Below are 20,181 nucleotides of genomic sequence, written 5' to 3'. Positions count from 1 at the left end.
AATCAAAGCTTTCATTCTGAATTCACAACAATCACTTGCCACTATTTTCTCACCTCCATTGGAAGTCAGAGCTCATAACAGTTCTTAATGTACGTGAACTATTTTTTACTATATTTGAAGTTGTATTGTCTGCAGCCTCCTCAGGTCACTGCAAGGAAAATGCCACTTTCTCATTTCCGCAGCACTTAGGAAGGCTCTGGAGCCCAACTGTCTGAGTTCGTATCTGAGCTCTGCCACTTGCTGGCTATGTGGCCTTGGAAAAATTGTCCAACTCCATCAGCTTCAGGGTCCTCGTGTGTTAAAAGGGGGAGTATATGTTTATAATACCTATTATTGTGAGGATTCGATGAGATATTATATATATAACACTTGGCACACATTATTACTGAAATCTGCCTCATTTGCTACAAAGTATTCTGTAGTTTGTTGCACACCAGCATTTGTTAGATCTTTTTAAAAAATCACATCCTCCAAGCTTGCCCAACCCTCACCTCGCAGGGCACAAGCAGCCCAGGACAGCTTTGAATGTAGCCCAACACAAATTCTTAAACTTTCTTAAAACATTATGAGTTGTTTGTTTGTTTTAGTTCATCAGCTGTCATTAGTGTTAGCGTATTTTATGTGTGGCCCAAGATAGTTCTTCTTCCAGTGTGGCTCAGGGAAGCCAAAAGGTTGGACACCTCCTGTCTTAGACACGTTCCTTAAAGGAAGTAAGGCAACCAGGACTTAAGGAAATTTGTGTGACTAATGCCAGAACACCACTAGCAGATTGTGTTTGACTGGCATATCAAAATTGTTCATTAGCAATTGTGAGAATTGCTAAAATGGTTCAACAAACTAAATTAAGAACATCTGGATTTTTCAGGGGAAGGCAAGAGATAGCGGGGTAGTTGGGTTGTTAATTCCTAAATTAAGTGAATTAACGCTGGTGCTTAGTATCCTAAGTACAGAAATAGCCTGAGGCCCTTCTTGCCTCTCTTTCTCCATTTGTAAGATGAGGATTGCTGTCTTCTAAGTACATACTTAATAAGAAAGATTAATTAATCTTTAATTGATTTAATAGGTAGACTTTAATAGGTAGACTTAAATAATCACCATTACTGTTAATTTAGCCAGTGACACAAACAGCTGAGGAGCTCCCGTAACTGACCCAGAAGCACACAGTTCTGTTCTGCCAGGGTGCTCTCACTCACCCAGGCCTCTTAACTGCATTTTAAGTAGCCACAGTTAGGGACCATGGAAGGCACAGAGGTGAATCCTGTCCTCAAGGATCTTACAACTTCCAGTATTAGGGAGGCTAACTGAAGGAGTTGGGTAAAAGATATTAATACATTCCACATAGCTTATCAATTCTATGAGAGGCATTGAAAGAATTCATTTTTAAAAGTTTGTGCTAATGTTGCAGTGGAGTGCACAAGATAATTATCTGGAATGCAAGAAAAAAATATTAAGACTACTGTTTGTTATCTTTTTTAAAAGAGGGAAGAAATTAGTCCATGTTTTTATAATGGTTGCCAGTAGCACATAGATACATAAGTAGATAGGCTGGGAACAGTGGCTCACACCTAAAATCTCAGCACTTTGGGAGGCTCGGGTGGGAGGATCACTTGAGACTAAGGAGTTCGAGACCAGTCTGGGCAATATAGCAAGACTCTGGCCTCTAAAAAGAATTTTTTTTTTGTAATTATCTGGGCATCATAGTGCTTTCCTGCAGACCCAACTACTTGGGAGGCTGAAGCAGGAGGATTGCTTGAGCCCAGGAGTTGAGGTTGCAGGGAGATATGGTCGCACCACTGCACTCCAGCCTGGGCAACAACGGAGCAAGACTCCATCTGATAATGGTGTATGATCAAGAAACTTTGGAGACTCTGATTACAATTGTGTAGATTTAACTTGTCAGTTAAATTCTGCTTCATGAAGTCACCCTGGCCCCCTTGCCTTAGTGAGTATTCCATATTCCAGATTGTTCTTTAACTGTCTCTAAACAATTTCTCTTCTACTCCTTCCATATTGGCGAAGTTATCTATTCTTCTCAAACTTTTTTCTACTATCTCAAATATTTCATGATCATGAAGATTATTCAAACAAATCATCAAAAGGTTTTGCTTCCAAAATGTGAGTTTTCATTACCACACTTCTTACTTAGATCATTTCTACACCTTCTGTCCATCCCAGTGTATGTCTTTAAACCGGATTGTAAAGTGGGCACTCCTGCACCCTGGGCTGTCATCTTCAGCACTTCATTGTTCTCTGAGATTCCTTCTTTGCAGAAGGGCCATGATTGTCAGATAATTACCCAGCAACCAGTCAAAGTTATTTGAATTTAAATTTTTGTTTCTTTCTGTAGGAATTTATTTAATCTCCCCTCCCTTAATGTTTTAGGGACTATGTTAAGACACAGTAAAAGGAGGGAGAAAGAGATGAGCTTCCATCTGACTAAGAGGTGGTAGGGTGTTTTTCCTCTTATATTTCAGATTTGAGGCCTTTGCACCTTGTATCTAGTCTTCCCAATAGGCTTTGAGGTTTATTCATCTTTAACAAGGAGAGACATTTTGAGTGTTTTTATTTATTACAGTAATGTATTGAAAGAAAAAGGAAACATCATTTTATACTTTCATGTTAATTTTTTTAAATGAAAATCAGTCGTTCAAATCATTCCTCACCAAATCTTCCTGAATTCTAAGACATTAAAATTCATGTCCATTGGAATATTGGATTAATATTCTAATCATAGGCATATTTGTTTCAGATTATTTTTTGACAAAATGTTTAAGTTTATTTCTATAGACTTTATAATGCTTCCAGGTCCTTGGCATAACGCATTTTAGGCACATTTTGCAGGACTTGGTGGAATGTTAAAGTGGTGGAAGTTTATGGCTGTTACTTAGCTTTTGCAACAAACTGTTTATTGTTCTTCTATATCTGATGCCACGTCATTGACCAAAAAAAAATCCCTTAGTTTACACACTTGTCTTTTGGCTTATGAAGTCTTCATGGTGACCCATTTGATTATGTGATTTGGAAGTAGATAACCATGGACATGTTAGTATCCTCTTACTGAGTGGCCCTGAGGCAGCTGGACTGCAGTATTGGCCTAATTTTTATGTGTGTGAGGTGGGACTAGGGGCCTGTATGTTGTGAAAGGCTATATACAAAGTTCCGTCAAAACTACACTTTATAGTCAGCAAAATCATTTCTGGCTTTCAAGGATCAAAGGAAGAAAGAAAATTTAAGGACTTGGGACTGATTTACCGCATCAAAATGCTATCCAAATGGGCTATGCATTTTATTATCTGGGATGGAAGCATAAATGGACAATTTCAAAACACCTATCAAATAAGTAGCAAAATTCCTATATAGAAATGGGATTTCCGGCAGGGCGCAGGGCTCACACTTGTAATCCCAGCACTTTGGGAGGCCAAGGCAGGCAGATAACCTGAGGTCAGGAGTCCGAGACCAGCCTGGCCAACATAGCAAAACCCTGTCTCTACTAAGAATACAAAAATTACAGGCGGGCACCTGTAATCCCAGCTACTCGGGAGGCTGAGGCAGGAGAATTGCTTCAACCTGGGAGGCGGAGGTTGCAGTGAGCTGAGATCGTGCCATTGCACTCCAACCTGGGCAACAAGAGCAAAACCCCATCTCAAAAAAAAAAGAAAAAAAAAAAAGAAGAAAAAGGAAATGGGATTTCCACCAGGAAGGACAATAGAGATTAAAGGCATCTTCCAGTTGCTCAATTTAAGTGCAATCACCATATGACTAATTTGAGTCGTTGAGAAGGAGGCCAGTTTAATTGAATAAAGGTTTGAATTACAGAATATTTTCTTGTAAGTAGAAGATGGCCTGCCAAAGTCTTGCTTTCATGAATGGAGAGGGGAGTCTGTGTTGGCACACCAAAGTCCTAACCTGAGACCTTCAGGATGTAGTGTATGAATTCTTTTAAAGAATCCTCAAAGAATTGCTGTGTGTGTACTATGGATTGGCTTAACAGATTTTTTCTACAGCTATAGGAAATTTATTTATAAATATATTCATTAAATTTATTTATTTATTTATTTATTTTATTTATTTATAGGAATTTGTTAAGCCAATCCATAGCATGCTGACCACCAGGAATTGGGCTTTCATAGTAATACAGCCCAAATGAGTGGTATTTTGGTGTGTTTAAAATTAAGGGGGTTAAAAAGCAAAATGCATCATAAGAATGCCAAGATTAATCCTTAGAGTCATGTTAGTCTTCTTTTGAAGAAGTTGTCTTTTGTAATATCCCATGGGTTAGAATAAACTTGCCATATATTTAATGGCCCTGAAAATAAATTCACTACACTAGGCCAACCCAAAACCCACTGGCTATACACATTAAAATCATTTCTTTGTCACCTTCACTAGTTACTTCTCATGTAATTAAACTCCTTTAAAATTGAAATTGTAATGTAATCAGCTGCATATTGCCAGGACTGTGAGGCTGCTTCAGGATGCAATTAGAGCAAGGCTAAGTCAGGTGAACTTCGAATTATCAGTAGTTGTGGGTGAGCCCCTGGAAATGGGCAATTACCATCATATGTCACACTTCTTACCTCTTTTGCAACAGGGCTACATAAAAGGAAAGTAGAGGGGTGTTTTAATGGCCTCCGCTGCCATTTGTGTGTATACCTAAATTTACATATTATACCCTGATGTATATTCATGTCTGCAGATTACACTTGAAAGGAAACGAATGATGTCAACTGCAGACATTAAACAGTGGGATATTTTGTAGAGAATTTCAGGCCTGTCTCTGCACTCGTTTTTTCTCTGAAGTATCTATGTACAAGGCATTTTCCTTCCACTTTTTATGTTTTATGATCCTCCTTGCTGTGAGAGGAAAAGGAAGTCGATAGAGTAGATATTTTTTTCTTCTTTTCAGACCAAAAGACAGGTTTGGATTTTTTTTTCCTTCCTTAAATCATGTATTTAGATATATTTTTTAAAATTCAAACTGTCAGCTGGTGACGTTTCTGCCCTTATAAAGCCCACTTTTTCTCTCCCCACTTTCATCCCGTTCCTTCATGTTTTGTGTTAACACTGTGGTATCAATTCCAACTCATAATTATTGGTCTCCCATTTAGCCACAAGGTGTAAATTTGCTAACTGACCAGGCATGCTCTGACGGTTAATCTCAATGTATGTCTAACGGCTGAGCTTGCTGCCCTGGAAAATTTCCCTGGGGGATTGCTCTGTAGACTGTGAGGCCATTTGATGAGCTGTCTGATGTGGAAGGAAAGAAAAGGAGAGCACCTGCCAGAGAGAAGCAGGATCATACAGTGCCTTTCAGAGGGAAGTGGGAAATCAAAGGACAGTTTCCTGTCCACTCCAGTTCCGCAAGCAGGCTCTTGGGAACTAGGGCATCGGGATATTTCCCTATTAGCGTTTTTAGAGAAGTCACTGAGAGAGATCCCCCAACCCAAGGGTTAAGGCAAATTTAGTGATGCCCACAGGCTGTTCTCAGAAATTACCACCAACGCAGAACCCTTCTGTCTATGTCTGAGACTTGCAAGTTCTTCAAGAGCCTATAAAAATGCTTGAAACCAGAAGGGGAAAAAAAACACATTGGTATTGACTCCAGAATCCAAAAAGGGTCTACAAAAATCAAAATTATTAAATGTCTAATTGAATGTCCACAAAATATTTAGCATCAACCTCATTAAGTATTAAATTTCACCTTCTTAAAAATCCATTACACCTGAAAACAAATTGTAGATTTGATTTTTTCACTTTGCAAGATTTTGAGCATGCTAATCCTAACTTAAATGAATGGCACATAGCAAATAATTTGAAATTCAAAATTATAAGAATCCCTTCTATTTTTTTTACACAAAACCGTATATTTTAGGTAATTGTATATTGTAGATGGGATGTGGGGACATCTTAATATCTTTACGTGTTACGTGTGGTAGACCCTAAAACAGAAAGCCTAGAGCACATGAAGGTTTTAAAACAGTTCTGCATCTGGCTACTCTCCTTCAAGTATGTGATTATTCCTGAAGACAGACATCTGTTCAGACCCTAATGGGGAGGACCAGAAGGCCAGATGGGGCAAGGGTTCCAGTTTGTTCTTGCTGTCTGCACCTGTAGTTGAGGTGAAGTGACGAAGGTGGTATCTAAGCATGAGGAACTATTCACCAGGCATCTGTATCTCATTGGAAAGATCCCAGGGTGGTCCCCGGTTCTGGTGAAGAAGGAGAGTTCCCATTGAGTTGAGGAAGTAAAAGCTGTCCAGGTGGGTTGTGTGGGTAGAATTCCACTGCCCCCTTGTCTGAGTTGCAGCAGTTTACCAGGCCTTTATGTGCCCTTGTGTTCTAATCCACATTTCTCAACTGGACAGAGACTTCTATTTTTAGAATAGAAAACTTGAGGTGATGGGAACAGAAGGAAAGATGGGTTATCTGATTTTCATATGGGATGATTCTAGTCTTTAATCCAGTGGCCTAACTTCTGTGAGCTTCATTTTATTCATAATACATGGAGCAATGAATGCTGACTCCCCCCAAAACATATAGGAAATGACATTTCTTTGCAATCCCATCCCCCGGTAACAACCACTAATAACAGTTTGGTATCATTCTTGCAGAATTTTTTTCTTTACATGCACTGAAGTATTAATTTATTTTCCTTTATGAAATGAAACAATAAATATTTATAAATGTTTAATTTTTGCAGTTATCAATAGATATTTTCCATGTCAGAACATGTGAATTACCTCATTCATTTTAATGATCACATACTATTCCACTGCATGGCTGGGCCACAGTTGACTTAACTGCTGTGTATTGCTGGACATTCGGGTTGGCCATTCAACTTTGACCTTTCAGGAGAATGAATCATGTAACTAAATAAACCATTATATTTTGGCTAGAAATATACATCCTCAGTCCCCTGTTTTGGCTTAACTCATCCTAGGAGTAGAAAGAATGAAATCTTCCCCTATACTGATGCTTGTTATTAAATGTAAATGCCATATGTGATTCTTCATTTATTTATTTCTTTGTCTTTTGTCTTTGCCTTTTTCTCTTATGCAGCCATCTGCAGCCAGGGACAAGGATGAACCGACTCTACCGGTAGGAAGCAGTGGCTTTGTCTGTACCTGCTTGTGTGCCTGTGGAGAGTGTGGGATGGGGGTGGGAGTGAGAGGGGTTTGTGTGCTCGACACATTACTCTCTCCCTTGGAATACTTAAATAGTCTAACCCCTGGTGTGTACTTCTACTCTGTGCTACAATTAGTGATGACTGAATTCTGGCATTCATGGACACATGTCTTCTGGGACTAGGTTTCAAAAGTTTGAATTTTCTCTTCCATTTGGTATGAACTTTTGTAGAAGTTGGAAGAGTGAGATATTTCCAAATTGCATTCCAAGGGATGTTGAACTAATATTTGGGGGTAGTGTGGGATCTAATGCTCAATGTTTGTTTTCTTTGTGTATCTGCATGCACATACTCTGATTGGAAATTTCTTTTGGTCTCATCAAAAGAAATGCTGCATGAGAACTATATACTTAATGTGTATATAATACACAAAAGAATGCTTTCAGTACTTCTCTAGATGTAATCTTTTTCAAATGAAGATCTCCACACCAGAGTTCTTCCAGTTTTGCAGAATGAGGACCATAATAGTTATGACAAGTCATTATTGATAAACATATTTTCGAGTTCCTATTTAATTAACACATCACATTTCAGATTTTGCAGCATGGTAAAGAAACAACCTTCAGAATTTTTGTGTTCAGCCATCAAACAGTGATTACATTTCCATTTTATTCAGGTCTTCTAAGTTTTCTCCTAAAATGTTTTGAACCTTAATCATCTGAATCCTCTATAACTAATAATACAACGCATTAAAAAATGTTTAAGACTTTCAAGGCTAAAAGAGTTAGTAATAAAGATACATATGACCCTGTCCTTCCTCCTGTAATGCTCAGGGCAAAGACATAACATTCATTGAGAGCCCATAGAATACACCTGATCCAGTACCAGAACACGAATACAGACTCAATCTCTTCTATTAAGGAGCCATAATCTGGTTCACCATTGAGACACCAGTAATCCCCACTGTTTCTTTTCCAACCCTATTGAATTGGCAATGTGATTTTCAATAGAATATTATAATAAATCACACTAAGAGAGCCAGATTTCTTCGGGTATCTCATAGTGAGATTTTTCTCATACTTTCTGTGGGCTTCAAGTTTGTCTCCAAATGTGTGGACCGTGATTGTTAACAAGTGTTTTACAAAATAAGATCCTATGGATAATAGTTTGGAAACACTGCCCAAGTTAATCAAGTTAAACAGATTTCTGTAGTGTTAGACTTAGTGGTCTAATGTGTAGTTTGAAATCCTAAGGTGAGTTGGTCTAGAATATAGCACTTTCCAATATATATCAAATATGTATTTGATCATGGAGTCTCTTATGGGACATTTTTGGGGAAGCCCCCTTGTGGGTCTGGAGTATGATGGAATATTTTGGAAAACCCTGTTATGCAGAAGTTTGAAAGACATAGTGGAGAATAGTAATTTATTTTTACCTGCCCCAGAAAATTTACATGTCAAACTTTTACACTGAAAGTTCAATAAGAAATTAATTCCCTTACATTACAATACCTTTCAACTCCTTAAATCTGTCTGTCTATAAAGCTTGGCTGCCTCAGAGAGTCTTCCCTTGTGATGATCAACACAAAATCAACCGTGGGGAGACAGCAGTTCCTATTCAGGATAAAAACCCATCAAAATACAGAGGGTTTGGGAGTTTTTAGGTTGTTTGCTTTTGAAGATAGAAGAAAAAGAGTTTGTCAGTAACCTTATCTCTAGATATTCATTCTTCCTTCTCACCTACCAGTTCCATTTATTTAGCCAAAGGATCACAACTAGTAGTTTGTGCAACAGGAGCCCCCCTCAGAGTTGGGAGAGTTCTCATGGTTTCATGATAAGAGCTTCTGCTCCTTAAATCTCACTTAACACAGGCTATGCTGCTTTCTGGATTAGAGCTGTAGTCCCAGGGTAGAGATGAGGTAGCCCAGGAGATATGCAAGACTCTGGGAAGCAAGGAGACTTTGGGAAGCAAGGAGAAAATATTAGCACCTTCGTCGTTTACTGTGTTATTCTTCTTAACTTCTATTTTTGAAAGTGTTTTTATATGTTCATATTTTAGTATGTGTATCTATGCGGATATGGGCATAGATGCCTATTTATATACATTTAAACATTTTACTGATAGGATGCACACTTCAAAAATGTTAGAGACCACCCACTGGTTTAGAGAACAGTCTTTGAGAAAAGCAGACTTGGGATCCATTCCTCCAGCCTCCACTTCTTGTCAGTGTGACTTGGACACCTCATTTCACTTCTCTGAGATGAAATGTCCTCATCTATCTAACAAGAATAAATAATAGCATCTAGTTCATAGGGGTCATTTTGCAAATAAGATAAATGAAGGGATGTGAAGCATGTAACACATTGTCTGGCATTTACAAAGCTCTCTTTAAAAAGGGAAGCAATACATTCATTTAGTAGGAAAGAATGTGAGAGAGCCATTCCCTCAGGGGCTTTGAAATGTACTTTGAAAATCTTTGGCTCAATAGTGTGTGATCATGTGACAGAAATGAGTGGCCACCAGACTAGGTGAGGATCTTGTCTATAATGCACTTGCCTTTCATTCCTGAGACTAACCACCTCTTTGGTTTCTCTGCTCAGGCTAAGCCGCGTCTCCAGCGAGGTGGAAGCTCTGCCTCCCTCCACAACAGTCTCATGAGGAATAGCATCTTCCAACTCATGATACACACCCTTGACCCACTCGCCGAAGGTAAACATCAAGCTTTGGTTTGGGAACTTGTTTGGGGGGAAAAGGATGTCAAAAGCCTTCTCTGCATAAAACATGTTTGTGCTGTCGTCATGCACGCCTGCCAGCCTCCTCTTGTTTAGCTTCTGCCAGAAGCAGCCCTGGCCCTTTGACGTGCTTTATCTGCAACAGCTCCGTTCACCATCAGTGGCTTTTGTACCAGGAGAAGGATGTGAGGTCCGTGTGCTGATTCTATCTTTCGATGCCTCCAGCATAAATATAGTTTGTTATGAAGCAGAGAGGACAAAAAGGTTTCCCTCCCTTCCAGCTAATACTTTAGTTCTCTTTTGTCATCATTTCTAAGTTTCAAAACAAAATCTTGTGTGAAGATAAATTGTGCATCTTAAAAAACAGAGAAAAAGAACTCTTTGATTTAGTAGGTCCATGAGTGGTTTGGGGAGTGATATTCATGGCAGAACATTGAGACTGTACTGATTCTTTGGCAATTGGAGGGTGGGAGGTGAGCATCTATGCATCTAAAAAGCCCTCTCTTCGAGAACTGCTTAGGAGCTGTCATTGGAGACCCAAAAATCCTGGCTCATTTCCCAGTGTAATCACATGAACCATCACAAACAACCCATTATTGTGTACTTCCAGTGTTACTCAGTCACAATGAGGCCAAATACATTGTGTTTCTTCAACTGCATAAATATTCCCCAAAATTATTTTCAAGTCGATAGATATCGGATGTGTCAAATAAATATTAGTTTTGCTACTAGTAAGGGTTCAGATATAACCAAGTATGTTCTCTCTTCATCCTTGGACTTTATAATTGGGTTCAATGTTACACAGGAGCTAATAGAGCCTAGGAAATAGATACATGCCACTGAATGAAGCCAGGGGATCTGATTGTTGAATCATGTTATATGAATCAGAGATCTTACCCAATATCAGGGTTTGCTAAATAATTTCAAGAATATAAGCAATCAAGAAGTTCATATGAGGTAAAGAAAAATCTGTGACCCAAGAGTGGCTCCCAAGGGCCTATCTTCCTTCACTGGACATGCACCTCACTCAGAATAATAGGTAAGGAACACAGGGTCGCCTCTCCTTGCAGAGCATGGGGCATTTCAATCACAAAACATCTTCCTGTTACACCACACAGAGTTGTATAGCTGATGTGATATTCTCCAAGAAGCCTTCCTCCACAGGTCCTGGGATCTGTTTACTAGAGGTAATTCTTAGCCAGGGATATCCTAAATATCATTACTCTATCTACACAGAGGTCCATTTGACAAGGATGTTAGACCTGGTCATGAGCCTTCTTTTCTTTCCCCTGGGATACACCCCCAGAGAAGGGAGTAAAGAGATTGCAGGCCAACTGCTTTGACTCCTTCCTCCCAACTACTAAGCAGTTGTGTGACTTTGGGCAAGTTAGGGTCTCTCTAGTATTTGGTTTCATCATCTACAGTAATATTAATAGTTACCTTTGGCACCTTACAGTTGACAAAGCATTTTCACCTCTGTAAACTTATGCTTCACAATAATGCTTCATAGCTAACATTATTATTCTCCTTTCACAAAATATAGCACCACCAACATGGACCTCAAATGTATCTACGGCTCTCCCTCCTGCAGCACTTTATTCCAAACCGTCTCCATCGCTTGCCTGCATTCCTGCAGTAGCTTCCTAGCTGGCCTTTCAGTTCTCCCATTGCCACTGCCTAGACATATGTTCCACGCAGCAGCCCAAGTAATCTTCTTAAAAAGTAAATCAGGTTATGTCATTTCTACTTATAACCTTCAGTGGCTTCCCAGGGCTCTTGGGAAAATTGTGAAATCCTTGCACAGCTAGTAGTTTGTGCAAAAGGAGCCCCCCTCAAAGTCAGGAGAGTTCTCATGGTTTCATGATGAGAGTTTCTGTTTCTTTGAATCTCACTTAACACAGGCCATGCTGCTTTCTGGATTAGAGCTGTAGTCCCAGGGTGAAGATGAGGTAGATCAGGAGATACGCAAGACGATCCTTTGGGAAGCAAGGAGAAAATATCAGCATCTTCATCATTTACTTTGTCATTCTTCTTAGCTTCTATTTTTGAAAATGTTTTTGTTCATTTTTTAGTATGTGTATCTATATATAATACATAGGAATATAGATATAGACATGAATATAGATACCTATTTATATACATTTAAAAATTTTCCTGATAGGATGCACAATTCAAACATGTTAGATGGCATTTGGAGGGTGGGACATGAGCCAAATCATGGTCTACGACAGGGGTCCCCAATCCCCAGGCCATGGACTGGTACCAGCAGGAGGAGAGCAGGCATTACCGCCTGAGCTCCACCTCCTCTCAAATCAGCATCTGCATTAGATTCTCATAGGAGGCCGAACCCTATTGTGAACTGTGCATGAGAGAGATCTAGGTTGTGTGCTCCTTATTCGAATTTAATGCCTGATGATCCGAGGTGCAACAGTTTCATCCCCAAATCATCCTCCTTGACCTGGCTGTGGAAAAATTGTCTGCCCCAAAACCCAGTGTCTGGTGCGAAAAAGCTTGGGGACCGCTGGTCTACATGATCTGCCTCTTGCTCCAAATTCAATTTCACTCTGTTTTAGCCACACAGACCTTTCTGTCTTCAGACAAACACCCCTTCCCTGCCCGAGGTTTTTCCATAGGCTGTTCTCTCCACTATAATATTTTTCCTTTCCCCGACCCCTTCCATTTTTCCCTGCTTTACTCTTGCCCATTTTTCAGCACTCTGTGTAAATGATACTTCCTGACCATTCAGCATAAATCAGGGTTCCCAATCCTCATCTGTCAATGAACCATTTAATTTTTCTTTATTGCTTATATTATGGTTACTGTGATTGTTTATTTATTGCCTGTTTCTGCCAGGATACAGGAAGTTTCTTGAGACCAGGGACTCTATTTTATTCACTAGTTATCTACAAAGCCCAGAAGAATACCTGGTACATACTAGTGGCGAAGGCTCAGAAAGATTAAGCAACTTGTCCAAAGTCATGATATTGACCTGATATTGACCATGTGAGAGAAGAAAGGAACAATTATATCTACTCCAACTCAATTATGATCAAGGGCCTGAGTATGTTTATTTTGGGCAAGGCAGTATTATGTAGCAATTAAAAGGACAGACTCCAGAACCAGACTCTGGGTCCAGATCCCAGTTCTGCATTTACTAGCTGTGTGACCTCGGACAAGTCACCTAACATTTCCATATCTCAGTTTCCTCCTCTGTAAAATCAGGAAAATACATAATGATGTCTGCATCATAGGGTTATTGTAAGGATTTAAAAGTGAATATACACAAAGCATTAAATACACAGCCTAGCACATCTTAATTGCCATATGCAGGTTTGGAATTATTCTACTTCATTATTTTGAAAAGTAACACAATATATGATTTTTAAAAATTCAAAATATTCCAAAGGTTAAGGTGAAAAAAAAATGTCTTCTTCCTTCATCAACCCTCTAATTTTCTCCAGCTCCCCAGTTCTCCACAGAGGAAACCACAGTTTCCAGTTTCATGAACCTCCTTCTAGAGATGTTTAATCATATACAACTGTGTGTGTATGTGTGTGTGTGTGCACACCTGTGAATGCGGTCATGTCCTTGCCCACAGGTCTCAATAATCTAAATGTTCCTGGTTTTTGTTTGGAAGAATTCAGTTTCTGGTAGGGCTTGTTTTTGTTTTTTCTGTTTGGAGAAGAGGTTATGTTTTGTTTTTGTGAGATAAGGGAAAGGGAATCTAGGTTGTCTCAGAGTTGGGCCATCAGTGATTTTCCAAAACACCTGGCCCTTGTGGAGCTGTGCTTCAATTAAACTGTGTTCCTGCTGTAGCAAGATGTGCCTTCTGAATCCGGGCACCTGCTTTCAAGGTGAAACCTCTCCCTGAAAGATGTGGGAGGCTCCAGTGGTGTGAATCTGAGAGATGCTGAGAGCCATAATCAGCTCTGGACTTGAGTGATTAGAAAATATGGAAAGCACTTCAATGCTTTAAAATTGCTCCATAGCAGGCGGCCAAGAAAACAGATTGCTCTGGTATTTTTCCCCCAAAATTCACAATCATTTTCCATTCCGAGAACAGCCAAAAAATTAACCCACAGCTCTCAGAAATAGTCATCTCTCTTTTAGTTTGCATCTAATCACTTGAATTCACATGTCCTTGTGCCAAACTGTCACCCTTTAACAACAAAGAGCATGCTAGTTACATCACCAAGTTGATGGCATGAACGCTGCAGTCAGTAGCTTCCTTGTAGCATTAAAGAACAGTTCGTTCATGTCACTGGTGTTCACCTGGCTGGGTAGTGCATTGGCACTACTGGCATTTGGTATATGTTCGAAAGGGAAGTATTCAAATTCATCTGAAAACAGCATCTAGGACAGATGGCCTACAGAAACACATTCCCCTTCATCTCATCTGTGCCACTCAGGTGTTGTTGTCTTCCTGAATCCAGTGAATGAGCCCTTGCCAAAAGCCTTCATTAGTGGTTGGTTCAGCCTCTGAGCCTGAGTCACAAGAGTCCAGCAGTGTTTGTGTTTCATTATCTGTTGATGTACAACAAAGCACCACAAGACTTAGTGGCTTATAACTGCCACCATCTTATTACTCATAATTTTGTGGATTCGGAATTTGAGCAGGGATCACCTGGGTGAGTTTTCTGTTCCATGTGGCATCACTGGAGGTCATTTGGTGGTATTTAGCTGGTGGATGGGTAGGTTAGAAGGTCTGAAAGGACCTCACTCAAGCTTAACACCTACAAAGGAAGGCACAGTGGAAAGCTGGGCTCAACTGGGTCCCCTGATTCCCCCTGTGGTCTCAGGACCTTTCCATGTGGATAGACTTGTTTTATATGGTAGTTAAGGGTTCCAAGAGCAAACCTTCCAGGAAGACCAAGCAGAAGCTTCAAGGCTTTATATGACCTAGCCTGGGAAATCCCAGGATGTCAATTGTACTGCATTCAATCAGTCAGGCAGTCACTAAGGCCAGCCCAGACTCATGGGGGCAAAATTAGACTTCACCTCTCAATGGGAGGAATACAAAGAACATGGTGAAACCACCTTGGATCTAATCCAGCCTGTTTCAGGGACATACATTGCTTATTGGTTCCACTGTTCATTGTTCATTGGTGTGCTCTGGATAGACCACATTATGTAGGGGGGACAAAGTTGGCCTGCCTAAGTGAAAGCTCAGTTCAAACATAGCTGAGCAGTGCCTTTGCAGGGACACAAAACTCTGAAAAGGACATTGTTCATGAAAAGATGGAATCTGCTTAAAGCAGATGAATGGTTGGAATAAATATTTTCTTTCTTTTATAAGAAAACCTTGGGGAACTAGAATTATTGGTCTTTGAGATCACAGGATGGCTATCTGAATTGATCTTTCTAATAAATTCAGTGTCCTATATTGATTTTAACATTTTTCTCTGAACAAGCCTTTATATTTGCTCAGGGGTACATCTTCATGAACCTAAAACAAGGATGCTGATGTTGCACTTTTGCAGTGAGAAGTATCTTCTCCTATCATTTGTCTCAAAATGATAGCACCAACCAACATTTGCAGAGTACTTACTGTAGGCCAGGCACTATGCTGAGTGCTTTATATAAACCATCTCATTTCATCCTTCCATGAGCCCTACTCCGTCATTCAGAGGACACTGACATGCAAAGAGGCTATGGCTCTATGCCCCACCAAGCAAGGTGACACAAGAAATAAATGGCAGAGCCAGAATTTGAACCTATATCTGCCTGACTCACAGTCTGTGTTTGTAGTTCTTCTGCTACTCTGCCTCCTTGTGTAACCCCACGTCCAACCCAGCATTCCTTGTTCTCCTGGTGTAGACACCAGCTTAAATCACAAGAGCTCTGACCTATCCCTGGACCAGGGATGGATTTTTTTTTTATTATTATTATTATTATTATTATTACTACTACTACTACTACTACTACTACTACTACTACTACTACTACTGCTACTACTACTACTACCACTTCTATTTAGGAAGACTTGAAGAACCTCTTTTGCCAGAGAGAGTTTTTTAAAAGCTCACTCTTCCTCTGGTTTGGGACAAGTAGAAGAAAATAGAATGCTGGGGATAAAGATGCTCAGGATTGACCTTTTTTGGGGAAAGAGGAGCATAGAGAAAAAATGGTGATATCTTCCCCTCTCCACCTTCATGTCCTCCTGGTCCTGTGCCTTGGTGGTTTCAGTTCAAAGAAGTGAAAATTGTAAAACATGTGGTCTTGAACTGCTTCTAAAGCTTCTGCAGCCCAGGCTGCCATCTCTAGACAGGAATTGGCCGGTCGTGTTCGGCAGGCATATAGGCATATATCTTCTCCCAAAGACTTCAGAGAAAGGAATACCACAGTCTTTTCTGGTGATCAATCACAGTCACCACCAGGCAAATGACTATTAGAAATTCAGGGGTGAAAATTACCACCTTGAACAAAGAGATAACAAAGTTGTTAAAAAGAGAGGGTCTACTGTATGGTGGCATTTTTACTGAACAAAGTGTAGCATTATCACTATTGGCAATAGTAGCTTCCACTTATTGAACACTTGTCTCTTATATATCTCATCATCCCCACTTCATGGATAGATACCAAGGCCCAGAGCAGCTTGGTGACCTGCCCAGATGGATGTTATATCTCTACCCACATTGATCTGGTTCCAAAGCCATTCTCTCCATCTGCTGAGTAGTAGGAAACCAAACACAGAAGATCCCCTATGTGATTCAAGATGAAAATTGTTTTCTATCAGTTGTTTTTGTTTGTTTTTAGAAACAGGGTCTTGCCATGTTGCCCAGGCTAGACTTGAAGTCCTGGGCTCAAGTGATCCTCCCGCCTCAGCCTACTGAGTAGGTGGGACTACAGGTACATGCCACCATACCCAGCTTGTTTCCTCTCTTTGATGAAGAACTATGAGCACTGAATGAGCAGAGAGGTAGTGTAGTACAGCATTTAATAAGAGTGAGGATTGACTGAAACTAGACCCCCATGGGTTCTAGTCCCAGCTCTGTCCTTCACTAGCTGTGTGACCTTGGATGATTTGTTTACCCTCTCTGTGCCTCAATCTCCTCATTTGTAGAAAGAGAGTAATAATACCTACCTCATAGGGTTGTTTTAATAGTATACGAGCTAATATACACTGGGCATGTTGGCACACACCTGTAATCCCAGCTACTCTGGAGGCTAAGGCAGGAGGATTACTTGAGCCTAGGAGTTCAAGAGCAGCCTGGGCAACATAGCAAGACCTCTGTCTCTAAATTTAAAAAAAAAAAACTGAAACAAATGAAGAATATGTGAGCTAATATATGAAAAGCACTTACAACAAGGCCTGGCAGAGAATAAGTGCCAGTTAAATGCTAAATGTTATTAAGAAATGACAGAAAATGACCTCAGTATAGAATCTTGCTTGCTCCAGACAGTAATAGTGATAATAATAGTGTTTGGTTTTCACATTTGAGCACTTAACTAGGTACCAGGTACTGTGCTTTGCAAACATTATCTCACTCAATTCTCTCAGCAAGCCCATGAGAGAGAATCTGTTATCCTCATTTTATAGATGAAGAAACTGAGACCGCAAGTGGTTTTCTTACTTGCCTGAAGCCACAGTCCTAGGATAGTAGAGCCAGCTTTTTAATGCAGGTTGTCAGAGCCAGCTCTGCTGCTTAATACTCTCTGTTCCCCCAACCTCTCATCAGCAGTTCCTCACAAGTGTCATGCTTCTCAGACGAGATCGATTTGGGGAAATCTATTTTCCCAGGACCACATTATATAACTCCATAGCAGAGCCCAGTTAGAGTCAAATGTGTTCACCTTCTTCTTCCCATCCCTAGTAACCTTTGTCCAGTCTTCTCGAGTTCTCAATTTATAGGGAAGAGATGGAAGTTCCCCTTTTCCCTCTTTTTGAAGGGCTGTCTGCTAAACCATGAGTCCAATTTATTTCACAGTGGCCCTGAATCTTTCCCCAGAAAAGGCATGCCCCACTTGTCCATAGAAGAATCCTGGTTCCCCTAAAATGTAAGTCAAATCATGCCCCACCTCTGCTCAAAAGCATCTCACCAACAGCAAAAGCCCTAGAGCTTACAGCGGCCCCAGACCCCCTGCGACTTCCCACTCTACCTCCCTCCCCCTTTCCCCTCCCGCCTCCTCTCTTCCTCCCATCCTCTCTTCTCTTCTCTCACCCCTCCTTCCCTCTTCTCCCCCTTCCTCTCCTTCCTTCTCCTCCTTCCTCTCCCTCATCTCTCTCTGCCTGTCTCTCACCTTCCTCCCCTCCTCCCCCGCTTTCCCTCCTCCTCTCCCCTCCTTCCTGTCCCCACATTTCTCTACCCTTCTCTCTTTTCTCTCACATGTCATTTCCCTTGTTCTGCTTCTCTGACTGCCTAGCAGCTCCTTCCAAATTCCAAGCACACTCCCGCCTCAGGGCCCTTACACATGTTCCCCCTTTTTCTAGATATCCAGTTGGCTCCTGGTCTCCCCTCCTTCAAGTCAGCCTTCACATGTCACCTGATCAGAGGCCTTACTCAATCAACCTTTTGAAAATATCAGAAGCAAAACAATGAAAGTGAATCCGAGTTCTCACTCTCCCTCACCCTGCTCTGCATTCTCCTTAACACTTGTCCCCATGAATGTATTTATTTGTTGTATGCTGCCTGTCTCTACCCTTGTACCTCCAACAGACAGAGCAGGACTCAGGGCAGGCTTGGCTCTATCCCCAGTGTCTGGCACAAGTGGGCCCCAATACGTATTTGCTAAATGAATTGAATGAGTACTTGCCTTTATAATTTTTCTGCTAGGGAACTATATGTCTCTAGCCATGTAGATTTTCTTAATCCATGCCCTGTCAAAGGGCTCTGTTGTAGTGACCAACAAAGTTCTATTTACTTGATGGTTCTCTTGCAGCTATGAATAGTGATCACATCTGGTTTGGCCACCATTGTATAGTACCAGCACAGCAATGATGTTATTACGTAGGTGCTTGGTCAATATTTGCTACATAATGGAATATATCTGTCTCTAGTCCTGGAGTCACTGCTGCAATGGGAAATGTTTGCTGTCTGCCTCACACCTTCCTGATGAGTTCTCCCATCTCCTTGTTCCTCTCTTCCTTCCAAATGCTTTGTTCTTCTCTCGTTGCCTTTCATTTTCTTCTCTTTGATACACTGTTAGTTCTTTCCTTTATTACATTCCCCAGGCCTAATTTTATACGTTCAGAGAATTACCATTGCAACAAGATGCTAAGATGTTTATTGTTTTAACCATTCATTCCTTTTACAAAATCAAACACCTGTAAAATAACATCCACCTCAATTTGGTGTTGAGTTTGAGAAGGAAATTGCAAAAAAAAAAAAAAAGAATGTTCTTACTTATTTTCTGTGGGCTCTTGCACACTGTCCTACAATTATAGTAATTTCTCCTTCCTTGTGTAGATTCAAATTTTGATTTACATTTTTTCATTATAACAACAGTTGTATTACTAATACCAATATTTAACAAATTTGTGCACTAGACACCTTAAGAAACATAAAAGTAGGAATAATACTTACCTAATGCACCTGTAATCGAACTAAAGCAGGGGTCTCCAACCCCCAGGCTATGGACTGGTACCAGTTCATGGCCCATTAGGAACTGGGCCACACAGCAGGAGGTGAGTAGCCAGTGGGCGAGCATGACCGCCTGAGCTTCACCTCCTGTCAGATCAGAGGAGGCATTCAGTTCTCATAGAAGCGTGAACTCTGTGGTGAACTGTGCATGTGAGGGATCTAGGTTGCGGCTCCTTATGAGAATCTAATGCCTGATGATCTGAAGTGGAACAGTTTCATCCCGAAACTATCACCACCACTCACCCCACACGCACCCGTGGAAAAATTGTCTTCCACAAAAGCCAGTCCCTGGTGTCAAAAACATTGGGGACTGCTGAACTAAAGGATTATTTAAACATGAAAGCAATGAAGACCCCACTCACAAATGCAACAAAACCATAAAATACCAAGGATTAACCCAAAAGAAATATTTAAGAACTTTATAGCAAAAATCATCACAATCATCATTTCTGAAGAACATAGAAGATCTAAATAAATGCTATTATAAAGATGTCAGTTCTCTCCAAATTAAACTCTAAATGCAACTCAATCCCAGTCCTAGTGTCCAACACTTTCGACAAAGAAGTCCGAAAAAGATGTGCCCGCCAGAGATCAAGAGGTATCATCAAGCAGCAGCTTTTAGATGTTCTGGCTGAAGTATTTAGGAGGAAGCTGAAGAGGCTGGATCAGAGGCCACTGGGGTCTCCTCTGAGGTGGCTCTGGAGGGGCACACTGCCATAGGGTATATGCACCACTGCCCTGGCCAG

The 20,181-nt window shown here is 40.6% G+C and overlaps 1 protein-coding gene across 3 annotated transcripts in view; it reads left to right on the top strand.

Annotated features, from left to right (window-relative positions):
• Positions 1–20,181, top strand: part of SLC24A2 (solute carrier family 24 member 2) — a 273,760-nt gene that overhangs the window by 162,153 nt on the left and 91,426 nt on the right. For all 3 annotated transcript variants that reach the window (XM_030819348.1, XM_030819228.1, XM_003260379.4), the window contains exons 3-4: positions 7,059–7,097; positions 9,723–9,831. In XM_030819348.1, coding sequence (XP_030675208.1) covers positions 7,059–7,097; positions 9,723–9,831 — 148 coding nt within the window. The remainder of the gene's footprint in view (positions 1–7,058; positions 7,098–9,722; positions 9,832–20,181) is intronic.

Source organism: Nomascus leucogenys, chromosome 1a, assembly GCF_006542625.1.
Source record: "Nomascus leucogenys isolate Asia chromosome 1a, Asia_NLE_v1, whole genome shotgun sequence".
In the NCBI taxonomy this organism is placed as follows: Eukaryota; Metazoa; Chordata; class Mammalia; order Primates; family Hylobatidae; genus Nomascus; species Nomascus leucogenys.
The sequence above is the reverse complement of the archived record's forward strand: the minus strand, read 5'-3'. Positions and strand labels throughout refer to the sequence as shown.